Source organism: Salmo salar, chromosome 21 (assembly GCF_965601325.2).
Source record: "Salmo salar chromosome 21, fSalSal1, whole genome shotgun sequence".
NCBI lineage: Eukaryota > Metazoa > Chordata > Actinopteri > Salmoniformes > Salmonidae > Salmo > Salmo salar.
The window spans coordinates 32,565,001-32,578,278 of record NC_138311.1 but is presented as its reverse complement, the minus strand read 5'-3'; the positions used below and the strand labels follow the sequence as shown (position 1 = coordinate 32,578,278).

The window sequence follows — 13,278 nt, the reverse complement described above, 5'->3', positions numbered from 1 at the left end:
CAAGGACCTGAGGCACTGACACCAAGGACCTGAGGCACTGACACCAAGGACCTGAGTCACTGACACCAAGGACCTGAGGCACTGACACCAAGGACCTGAGGCACTGACACCAAGAACCTGATGCACTGACACCAAGGACCTGAGGCACTGACACCAAGGACCTGAGGCACTGACACCAAGGACCTGAGGCACTGACACCAAGGACCTGAGGCACTGACACCAAGGACCTGAGTCACTGACACCAAGGACCTGAGGCACTGACACCAAGGACCTGAGGCACTGACACCAAGGACCTGAGGCACTGACACCAAGGACCTGAGTCACTGACACCAAGGACCTGAGGCACTGACACCAAGGACCTGAGGCACTGACACCAAGGACCTGAGTCACTGACACCAAGGATCTGAGGCTACAATCTATTATTGATGACTTTTCATCAGAATAACTGTTATCATTTATTTCAGTTGGATCAGACCAGTAAGAGAGTCTTGCTTAATGTCATAACCACACACATTAGGCCATTATAAGCATGTGCAGTCTTATGTCTTTCTTGGAATCCATTTCCCTCACTGAGATAACAATGACTAATTGAAGCTTGACTACACTGGCCACAGTCTATACATGATCCTTCTACTTTCCATATCATATAAAGCACTATGACACTCATCAGAGCTGACCAATTATCATTCCAGCATAGTGAGGACATATACAGTATCATTCCAACATAGTGAGGACAGATACAGTATCATTCCAACATAGTGAGGACATATACAGTATCATTCCAGCATAGTGAGGACATATACAGTATCATTCCAACATAGTGAGGACATATACAGTATCATTCCAACATAGTGAGGACATATACAGTATCATTCCAGCATAGTGAGGACATATACAGTATCATTCCAACATAGTGAGGACATATACAGTATCATTCCAACATAGTGAGGACATATACAGTATCATTCCAGCATAGTGAGGACATATACAGTATCATTCCAGCATAGTGAGGACATATACAGTATCATTCCAACATAGTGAGGACATATACAGTATCATTCCAACATAGTGAGGACATATACAGTATCATTCCAACATAGTTAGGACATATACAGTATCATTCCAACATAGTGAGGACATATACAGTATCATTCCAGCATAGTGAGGACATATACAGTATCATTCCAACATAGTGAGGACATATACAGTATCATTCCAGCATAGTGAGGACATATACAGTATCATTCCAACATAGTTAGGACATATACAGTATCATTCCAACATAGTGAGGACATATACAGTATCATTCCAGCATAGTGAGGACATATACAGTATCATTCCAGCATAGTGAGGACATATACAGTATCATTCCAGCATAGTGAGGACATATACAGTATCATTCCAACATAGTTAGGACATATACAGTATCATTCCAACATAGTGAGGACATATACAGTATCATTCCAGCATAGTGAGGACATATACAGTATCATTCCAACATAGTGAGGACATATACAGTATCATTCCAACATAGTGAAGACATATACAGTATCATTCCAGCATAGTGAGGACATATACAGTATCATTCCAGCATAGTGAGGACATATACAGTATCATTCCAGCATAGTGAGGACATATACAGTATCATTCCAGCATAGTGAGGACATATACAGTATCATTCCAGCATAGTGAGGACATATACAGTATCATTCCAACATAGTGAGGACATATACAGTATCATTCCAACATAGTGAGGACATATACAGTATCATTCCAACATAGTGAGGACATATACAGTATCATTCCAACATAGTGAGGACATATACAGTATCATTCCAGCATAGTGAGGACATATACAGTATCATTCCAACATAGTGAGGACATATACAGTATCATTCCAGCATAGTGAGGACATATACAGTATCATTCCAGCATAGTGAGGACATATACAGTATCATTCCAACATAGTGAGGACATATACAGTATCATTCCAACATAGTTAGGACATATACAGTATCATTCCAATATAGTGAGGACATATACAGTATCATTCCAGCATAGTGAGGACATATACAGTATCATTCCAGCATAGTGAGGACATATACAGTATCATTCCAGCATAGTGAGGACATATACAGTATCATTCCAGCATAGTGAGGACATATACAGTATCATTCCAGCATAGTGAGGACATATACAGTATCATTCCAACATAGTGAGGACATATACAGTATCATTCCAGCATAGTGAGGACATATACAGTATCATTCCAGCATAGTGAGGACATATACAGTATCATTCCAGGATAGTGAGGACATATACAGTATCATTCCAACATAGTGAGGACATATACAGTATCATTCCAGCATAGTGAGGACATATACAGTATCATTCCAGGATAGTGAGGACATATACAGTATCATTCCAGCATAGTGAGGACATATACAGTATCATTCCAACATAGTTAGGACATATACAGTATCATTCCAACATAGTGAGGACATATACAGTATCATTCCAGCATAGTGAGGACATATACAGTATCATTCCAGCATAGTGAGGACATATACAGTATCATTCCAACATAGTGAGGACATATACAGTATCATTCCAGCATAGTGAGGACATATACAGTATCATTCCAACATAGTGAGGACATATACAGTATCATTCCAACATAGTTAGGACATATACAGTATCATTCCAACATAGTGAGAACATATACAGTATCATTCCAACATAGTTAGGACATATACAGTATCATTCCAACATAGTGGGGACATATACAGTATCATTCCAGCATAGTGAGGACATATACAGTATCATTCCAACATAGTGAGGACATATACAGTATCATTCCAGCATAGTGAGGACATATACAGTATCATTCCAACATAGTGAGGACATATACAGTATCATTCCAACATAGTTAGGACATATACAGTATCATTCCAACATAGTGAGGACATATACAGTATCATTCCAGCATAGTGAGGACATATACAGTATCATTCCAACATAGTGAGGACATATACAGTATCATTCCAGCATAGTGAGGACATATACAGTATCATTCCAACATAGTGAGGACATATACAGTATCATTCCAGCATAGTGAGGACATATACAGTATCATTCCAACATAGTGAGGACATATACAGTATCATTCCAGCATAGTGAGGACATATACAGTATCATTCCAGCATAGTGAGGACATATACAGTATCATTCCAACATAGTGAGGACATATACAGTATCATTCCAGCATAGTGAGGACATATACAGTATCATTCCAGCATAGTGAGGACATATACAGTATCATTCCAACATAGTGGGGACATATACAGTATCATTCCAGCATAGTGAGGACATATAAAGTATCATTCCAACATAGTGAAGACATATACAGTATCATTCCAGCATAGTGAGGACATATACAGTATCATTCCAACATAGTGAGGACATATACAGTATCATTCCAACATAGTGAGGACATATACAGTATCATTCCAGCATAGTGATGACATATACAGTATCATTCCAACATAGTGAGGACATATACAGTATCATTCCAGCATAGTGAGGACATATACAGTATCATTCCAACATAGTGAGGACATATACAGTATCATTCCAACATAGTGAGGACATATACAGTATCATTCCAGCATAGTGAGGACATATACAGTATCATTCCAGCATAGTGAGGACATATACAGTATCATTCCAACATAGTGAGGACATATACAGTATCATTCCAACATAGTGAGGACATATACAGTATCATTCCAACATAGTGAGGACATATACAGTATCATTCCAGCATAGTGAGGACATATACAGTATCATTCCAGCATAGTGAGGACATATACAGTATCATTCCAACATAGTGAGGACATATACAGTATCATTCCAGCATAGTGAGGACATATACAGTATCATTCCAACATAGTGAGGACATATACAGTATCATTCCAACATAGTGGGGACATATACAGTATCATTCCAACATAGTGAGGACATATACAGTATCATTCCAACATAGTGAGGACATATACAGTATCATTCCAACATAGTGAGGACATATACAGTATCATTCCAGCATAGTGAGGACATATACAGTATGTACTATCCCTCTGAGGTTTGCAGCCTCTCTGGTGGTGTCACGCCCTGATCTGTTTCACCTGTTCCTGTGATTGTCTCCACCCCCTCCAGGTGTGGCTTATTTTCCCCAGTGTATTTATCCCTGTGTTTCCTGTCTCTCTGTGCCAGTTCGTCTTGTATGTTTCCAAGTCAACCAGTGTGTTCCCGTTCTCCTGCTTTTTGCATTCTCCTTTTTCTAGTCCTCCTGGTTTTGACCCTTGCCTGTTTCTGGACTTTGTACCCGCCTGCCTGACCATTCTGACTGCCTTGACCACGAGCCTGTCTGCCGCTCTGTACCTCCTGGACTCTGATCTGGTTTTGACCTTTTTGTCTGTCCACGACCATTCTCTTGCCTACTCCTTTGGATTAATAAACATTGTAAGACTCCAACCATCTGCCTCCTGTGTCTGCATTTCGGTCTCGCCTTGTGCCTTGATAGGTGGATAGTTTCTCTGGTGGATAGGATCACAGAACACAAAAGTTCTATTAGACACAAGGACGAGAACTACCCTCTAGCAGCCCACTTTATCCAGCACCAACACACAGTCAATGAACTGAAAAGTTCTGGGCAATAGAGAATGCAAAAAAGAGGCTAAATGGTCCACCTCCTAGATACTGTTTATCCCCATGGACGTAATAAACAACTACAGCTAAACTAGTATACTTAGCCCTTCCTAGATTGACTAGTATATAGCCTCTTATGTACTTTACTTGTTCTTCTGAATTATAGTATATTCACTATATTGTGCTTCTTTTTTATGGAACGTGCATATACTGTCTTTTACGCACCAGTGCATATACTGTCCTTTACGCACCAGTGCATATACTGTCCTTTACGCACCAGTGCATATACTGTCCTTTACTCACCAGTGCATATACTGTCCTTTACTCACCAGTGCATATACTGTCCTTTACTCACCGGTGCATATACTGTCAATTACGCACCAGTGCATATACTGTCCTTTACGCACCAGTGCAAATACGGTCCTTTACGCACCAGTGCATATACTGTCCTTTACGCACCAGTACATATACTGTCCTTTACGCACCAGTGCATATACTGTCCTTTACTCACCAGTGCATATACTGTCCTTTACGCACCAGTGCATATACTGTCCTTTACGCACCAGTGCATATACTGTCCTTTACTCACCAGTGCATATACTGTCCTTTACGCACCAGTGCATATACTGTCCTTTATGCACCAGTGCATATACTGTCCTTTACTCACCAGTGCATATACTGTCCTTTACGCACCAGTGCATATACTGTCCTTTACGCACCAGTGCATATACTGTCCTTTACTCACCAGTGCATATACTGTCCTTTACGCACCAGTGCATATACTGTCCTTTACTCACCAGTACATATACTGTCCTTTACTCACCAGTGCATATACTGTCCTTTACGCACCAGTACATATACTGTCCTTTACGCACCAGTGCATATACTGTCCTTTACGCACCAGTACATATACTGTCCTTTACTCACCAGTGCACATACTGTCCTTTACTCACCAGTACATATACTGTCCTTTACGCACCAGTGCATATACTGTCCTTTACGCACCAGTGCATATACTGTCCTTTATGCACTGGTGCATATACTGTTCTTTACGTACCAGTGCATATACTGTCCTTTACTCACCAGTACATATACTGTCCTTTACGCACCAGTGCATATACTGTCCTTTACGCACCAGTGCATATACTGTCCTTTATGCACTGGTGCATATACTGTTCTTTACGGACCAGTGCATATACTGTACTTTACTCACCGGTGCATATACTGTCAATTACGCACCAGTGCATATACTGTCCTTTACGCACCAGTGCATATACTGTCCTTTACGCACCAGTGCATATACTGTCCTTTACTCACCAGTACATATACTGTCCTTTACTCACCAGTGCATATACTGTCCTTTACGCACCAGTACATATACTGTCCTTTACGCACGCAACTCAGATAGATTATCCCTTTACGCACTTCCTTTGTATATATACCTGTGCGTTATTTTCTATGTTGCGTGATAATGTTGAATATAAGTTTTGTATATCGTTTATTTTCGTGTCATTTGACATTTACTTGTCCCGACCTCTATCTCTAGAGACACGTCAGCTTCCATCCACAACGCTGCCTGAGAAAGCCTTTAGAAGTCGTGTTGCAGTTGTGCGTCCTGATGTACAAAGCTGATCTGCTCCTGTATGTATTCTTTTGTAAATCTTTTCTGTTCATAGTTCACTAAAGTTTACTGCGAAGGCCTGGCCGCCTATTCTTCTTCTTTTTGGATAGTTTCACTAGGCAGGACGTTGTGGTAGAGAGACCACTTCAACGTCAGAAGGGCAGGTCAAGTATCACTCTGATACGGCTGGTGACAGGGACTTGGCTAGAGAGGAGAGGATGTGTGTTTGTGTAGGACAGTGATGTCACAGCTAAAACATGCCAAGCCCTCTCTCCAGGATGATCATTTCCCATGGCGGAGTTGGATCAGAGACGCAGGATCGGTACGGAGTCAGAGACACACACGCAAGGAGGCATATCACACGCACATACACACACGCACACACACACATTCAGAGGGTCAGTAGTACTGGCCTGAGATTGGGTCTGGAAGAATTTAGCAGAATAATTACAGGCTGTCTAAACAGAGCAGCACGCAGCCTGCTGGGCTATGGGAGGGGGGTCACAGCTGGGCTGTGGTTGGCCAGTGGACAGGCTGGGAAATGACCAGCATCAGTATTACCCTACCCTCCATCCACTCCTCTGATAAGCAGGGGAAGTGATTTGATTAATGACACAAACTCTCTCTGCTTTCTTAGGCTTTGATGTCTGCAGGTCATCTGTAAGGTGATGCCTTCTGTTTTAAAACAGCCATCCAGAGAGAGAGAGCCTTTCAGATCTACTGCAGAGTGTCAAATACACGGCCCGCCAGGGGGTCCAATCCGGCTCTCGGGTGGTTTGCGTAATGTAAAATAAATAACATACACTACCGTTCAAAAGTTTGGGGTCACTTAGAAATGTCCTTGTTTTTGAAAGAAAAGCTCATTTTTTGTCCATTAAAATAACATCAAATTGATCAGAAACACAGTGTAGACATTGTTAATGTTGTAAATGACTATTGTAGCTGGAAACGGCAGATTTTTTATGGAATATCTACATAGGTGTACAGAGGCCCATTATCAGCAACCATCACTCCTGTGTTCCAATGGCACGTTGTGTTAGCTAATCCAAGTTTATCATTTTAAAAGGCTAATTGATCATTAGAAAACTCTTTTGCAATTATGTTAGCACAGCTGAAAACTGGTGTTCTGATTAAAGAAACAATACAACTGGCCTTCTTTAGACTAGTTGAGGAATCTGGAGCCTCGGCATTTGTGGGTTTGATTACAGGCTCAAAATGGCCAGAAACAAATAACTTTCTTCTGAAACTCATCAGTCTATTCTTGTTCTGAGAAATGAAGGCTATTCCATGCGAGAAATTGCCAAGAAACTGAAGATCTCGTCCAACGCTGTGTACTACTCCCTTCACAGAACAGCGCAAACTGGCTCTAACCAGAATAGAAAGAGTAGTGGGAGGCCCCGGTGCACAACTGAGCAAGAGGACAAGTACATTAGAGTGTCTAGTTTGAGAAACAGACGCCTCACAAGTCCTCAACTGGCAGCTTCATTAAATAGTACCCGCAAAACACCAGTCTGAACGTCAACAGGTGACTCCGGGATGCTGGCCTTCTAGGCAGAGTTGCAAAGAAAAAGCCTTATCTCAGATTAACCAATAAAAATAAAAGATTTAGATAGGCAAAATAACACAGACACTGGACAGAGGAACTCCACCTAGAAGGCAAGCATCCTGGAATCGCCTCTTCATTGTTCGCTGAAAACTTGCTTCCTTCTCCTCTGACAATGATCCCCAACTCTGAGGATTGGTTTTTCCAGCAGGACAATGCTCCATGCCACACAGCCAGGTCAATCAAGGTGTGGATGGAGGACTACCAGATCAAGACCCTGTCATGGCCAGCCTAATCTCCAGACCTGAACCCCATTGAAAACCTCTGGAATGTGATCAAGAGGAAGATGGATGGTCACAAGCCATCAAACAAAGCTGAGATGCTTGAATTTTTGCACCAGCAGTGGCATAAAGTCACCCAACATCAATTATTTTTTATTTTTTTATTTTACCTTTATTTAACTAGGCAAGTCAGTTAAGAACAAATTCTTATTTTCAATGACGGCCTAGGAACAGTGGGTTAACTACCTTGTTCAGGGGCCAAAAGACCGATTTTTACCTTGTCAGCTCGGTTACTAGTCCAATGCTCTAACCACTAGGCTACCTGCTGCCCCCCACTTTGTCAATGTGAAAGACTGCCAAGACGCATGAAAGCTGTGATTGAAAATCAGGGTTATTCCACCAAATATTGGTTTCTCAACTCTTCCTAAGTTAAAACATTAGTATTGTGTTTTAAAAATGACCAGTGGTCATTTTATGCTAATAAATGCTCTCAATGACAATATTTTTATTTAGAATTTGGGAGAAATGTTGTCAGTAGTTTATAGAAAAAAACTAAAATATTAAATTTTACCCAAACACATACCTATAACTAGTAAAACCAGAGACTGGTAGTTTTGCAGTGGTCTCTTCATTTTTTCCAGAGCTGTATAGTGCATTCGAAAACTATTCAGACTTTTTTCACATTTTGTTACGTTACAGCCTTATTCCCCCATCAACCTATACACAATACCCCATAATGACAACGTGAAAACAAGTTTTTAGAACGTTTTGCTAATTTATTACCAATAAAAAAATGAAATACCTTATTTACATGAGCATTCAGATCTCAAGGATGCTCAATGAAAACAGCATGCACCTGAGTTCAATTTCAAGTCTCATTGCAAAGGGTCTGAATACTTCTGTAAATGTGACATTTCAGTTTTACATTTTTTATAAATGTGCAGTTTTTGCTTTGTCATTATGGGGTATTGTGTGTAGATTGATGAGGGGGAAAAACAATTGAATCCATTTTAGGACTACTTTTTGCACATTTTGACAGCAAGGAAATATAACACATTTTCAATGTAGCCCTCTGGACCTCGTTGAAGACTGAATGCGCCCCCCGGGGCAAAATTTGTTTGACACCCCTGATCTACAGGAACAGCTAAACTCTAAAGGGAGTGTATACTGCATTCTACTCTGTAAGTGCAGGTCCTGTAGAGTGAGGTCTGTATGATGGCTTTACAGCCAGAGGGACTTAGGAGACTAACATGCTGCTGTGTGTGTGTGTGTGTGTGTGTGTGTGTGTGTGTGTGTGTGTGTGTGTGTGTGTGTGTGTGTGTGTGTGTGTGTGTGTGTGTGTGTGTGTGTGTGTGTGTGTGTGTGTGTGTGTGTGTGTCTATGTGTGCTCTCCCACTGCCTGCTATTCCCATGAATCACAATGCATTAACTTCATGTCTACACTCCTGCTGAAGACATCAGGGGGAGAGGGAACAGGAGAGAGAGGAGAGGTGGAGAAAGGGTGGAAAAAAAAGGAGAGGGAGAAAGGAGAGAGGTAGAGAGGAGAAAGGAGAGAGAGAGGAGAGAGGAGAAAGGAGAGAGAGAGGAGAGAGGAGAAAGGAGAGAGAGGGAGCTGTGGGGGGTGTAAAATAATATCCCATCTGGAGGTGCGGTACTTTTACCCATAGTCCTCTGCTCCAGCAGCATGCACTCTATTAAATGCAGTGAGGCAGGGAGGACTTCTTCCGTCTCCCTCTCTACATCCCCTTTCTCTATCCATCAATCCCTATCACTACCTCCACTTCCCTTCCGGCCATCTCTCAATCCAACCCTATATCCGTATCACCTTTCCCTCCCGCCCATCCCTCACTCTTCTTCCCTTCCTCCCTCCCTTCCCTGCCTTTCCCTCTCTCCCTCCGTAGCAGTAGAGGAGTAAAATGAAGCTCTCCAGCTGAGGTGTTAATGAATCTCATTCTCACCACATTCAGAACAAACACACTTCACTCTCAAATAGCTCCTCTTTGTGCCTCTGAATGCCAATGTATGTGACGTATATTTGGGATCCCTGTGAATTTAATGTGGGACATTTTGTTCAAGATGTCTTACTGTAGGTAACCATATCTGAATGCTATGTGTTATTGACATGTTTGTGCTTCTACATCTGCATTGCTTCCTGTTTGGGGTTTTATTCTAGGTTTCTGTACAGCACATTGTGACATCTGCTGATGTAAAAAGGGATTTAAAAATACATTTGATTGATATATGTGTGTGTGTGTGTGTGTGTGTGTGTGTGTGTGTGTGTGTGTGTGTGTGTGTGTGTGTGTGTGTGTGTGTGTGTGTGTGTGTGTGTGTGATGTCTCTTGTCTCACCTGCTCCCACCACCTTGTCGATGGCGATACAGGAAGCATCCAGCTCCTTGGCAAACTCATGGACGGCTTGACTGGGGTCTTCATAAGTGTGAGGGTCTACGTAGGTCCTTATTCCTGGCAGACGCACTGAGGAGGGGGGGAGAGAGTTGGCAATTGTTTCATTGGGAGAACCAGAAGGGATGTGTGTGTGTGTGTGTGTGTGTGTGTGTGTGTGTGTGTGTGTGTGTGTGTGTGTGTGTGTGTGTGTGTGTGTGTGTGTGTGTGTGTGTGTGTGTGTGTCTGTGTGTGTGTGTGTGTGTGTGTGTGTGTGTGTGTGTGTGTGTGTGTCTGTGTGTGTGTGTGTGTGTGTGTGTGTGTGTCTGTGTCTCTGTGTGTCTCTGTGTGTGTGTGTGTTTTTAGATTGTGTTAGCTATAGGAATAGGCAGTGGAGACTAGAGGCTTTGGCTGGGTCACAAAACACATTACATCATGTGACATGTATGGATAAGTGACGTCATGTGACATGTATGGATGACTCACCCATCAATAAGGCCAGTCAATGGTTCATATGTAAGAACAACACTAGGTTGGTTTATGAGTGTGGCCAGCCCCAATGAAAACATGTTTCTGTTCAAATAAACCCCAATCAGGAGATGGATTATACTGTACACAAACACCCTGGCCCTGTACCTAACTAACGCTGAGGTGGGGGTAGAATGACTCAATGTATTTTAGAAGAACCATTGACAGACAAAGAGACAGAGAAAGAGACAGACAGAGAGGGGAGAGAGGTGAACTTACGGTGACCGTTGCCAAAGTGCAGTCTCTTTTCATCAGGCTGTTTAGACTTGCTGTAGCCACAGAACCTGTCAGTCACAATGATAGAGATTAAGGTCACACCTTTACCCATCAGCCTTCACTTTCCCCTTTCCCTTGCCTTACATCTGAGGGCATAGCACATTGTGTGTGTGTGTGTGTGTGTGTGTGTGTGTGTGTGTGTGTGTGTGTGTGTGTGTGTGTCTGTGTGTGTGTGTGTGTGTGTGTGTGTGTGTGTGTGTGTGTGTGTGTGTGTGTGTGTCTGTGTGTGTGTGTGTGTGTGTGTGTGTGTGTGTGTGTGTGTGTGTGTGTGTGTGTGTCTGTGTGTGTGTGTGTGTGTGTGTGTGTGTGTGTGTGTGTGTGTGTGTGTGTGTGTGTGTGTGCGTGCAGAGGAGAGCAGCAGTCAGTCCAGTCTACGATGGTGTGTTTTTCTTTGCTGTGAGCCAGAACAGGATCTGTTGGACTAGTAATGAGCCTGAGAGTTCTACTCTCACTGCAGCACTGACTGCCAACATCCACCCCACACACACACACACACACACACACACACACACACACACACACACACACACACACACACACACACACACACACACACACCTCTCACATTGGGGCTGTTACACCACACACACACACACCTCTCACATTGGGGCTGTTACACCACACACACACACACACACACACACCTCTCACATTGGGGCTGTTACACCACACACACACACACCTCTCACATTGGGGCTGTTACACCACACACACACACACACACACACACCTCTCACATTGGGGCTGTTACACCACACACACACACACCTCTCACATTGGGGCTGTTACACCACACACACACACACCTCTCACATTGGGGCTGTTACACCACACACACACACACACACACACACCTCTCACATTGGGGCTGTTACACCACACAGACAAAATAAAAAAAGCAACAGGAGCATGCTGTATAGACCAGGGATCATCATGCTGTATAGACCGGGGATCATCATGCTGTATAGACCAGGGATCATCATGCTGTATAGACCAGGGATCATCATGCTGTATAGACCAGGGATCATCATGCTGTATAGACCAGGGATCATCATGCTGTATAGACCAGGGATCATCATGCTGTATAGACCAGGGATCATCATGCTGTATAGACCAGGGATCATCATGCTGTATAGACCGGGGATCATCATGCTGTATAGACCAGGGATCATCATGCTGTATAGACCGGGGATCATCATGCTGTATAGACCAGGGATCATCATGCTGTATAGACCGGGGATCATCATGCTGTATAGACCAGGGATCATCATGCTGTATAGACCAGGGATCATCATGCTGTATAGACCGGGGATCATCATGCTGTATAGACCAGGGATCATCATGCTGTATAGACCAGGGATCATCATGCTGTATAGACCGGGGATCATCATGCTGTATAGACCAGGGATCATCATGCTGTATAGACCAGGGATCATCATGCTGTATAGACCGGGGATCATCATGCTGTATAGACCAGGGATCATCATGCTGTATAGACCAGGGATCATCATGCTGTATAGACCAGGGATCATCATGCTGTATAGACCAGGGATCATCATGCTGTATAGACCAGGGATCATCATGCTGTATAGACCGGGGATCATCATGCTGTATAGACCAGGGATCATCATGCTGTATAGACCAGGGATCATCATGCTGTATAGACCAGGGATCATCATGCTGTATAGACCAGGGATCATCATGCTGTATAGACCAGGGATCATCATGCTGTATAGACCAGGGATCATCATGCTGTATAGACCAGGGATCATCATGCTGTATAGACCAGGGATCATCATGCTGTATAGACCAGGGATCATCATGCTGTATAGACCAGGGATCATCATGCTGTATAGACCAGGGATCATCATGCTGTATAGACCAGGGATCATCATGCTGTATAGACCAGGGATCATCATGCTGTATAGACCGGGGATCATC

The 13,278-nt window shown here is 42.9% G+C and overlaps 1 protein-coding gene across 2 annotated transcripts in view; it reads right to left on the bottom strand.

The window, feature by feature from the left end:
- epha3 (eph receptor A3) overlaps window positions 1-13,278 on the bottom strand; it is a 147,784-nt gene that overhangs the window by 38,255 nt on the left and 96,251 nt on the right. For both annotated transcript variants that reach the window (XM_045704677.2, XM_045704676.2), the window contains exons 9-10: window positions 11,281-11,345; window positions 10,501-10,626 (exon numbers count right to left, since the gene is read on the bottom strand). In XM_045704677.2, coding sequence (XP_045560633.1) covers window positions 10,501-10,626; window positions 11,281-11,345 — 191 coding nt within the window. The remainder of the gene's footprint in view (window positions 1-10,500; window positions 10,627-11,280; window positions 11,346-13,278) is intronic.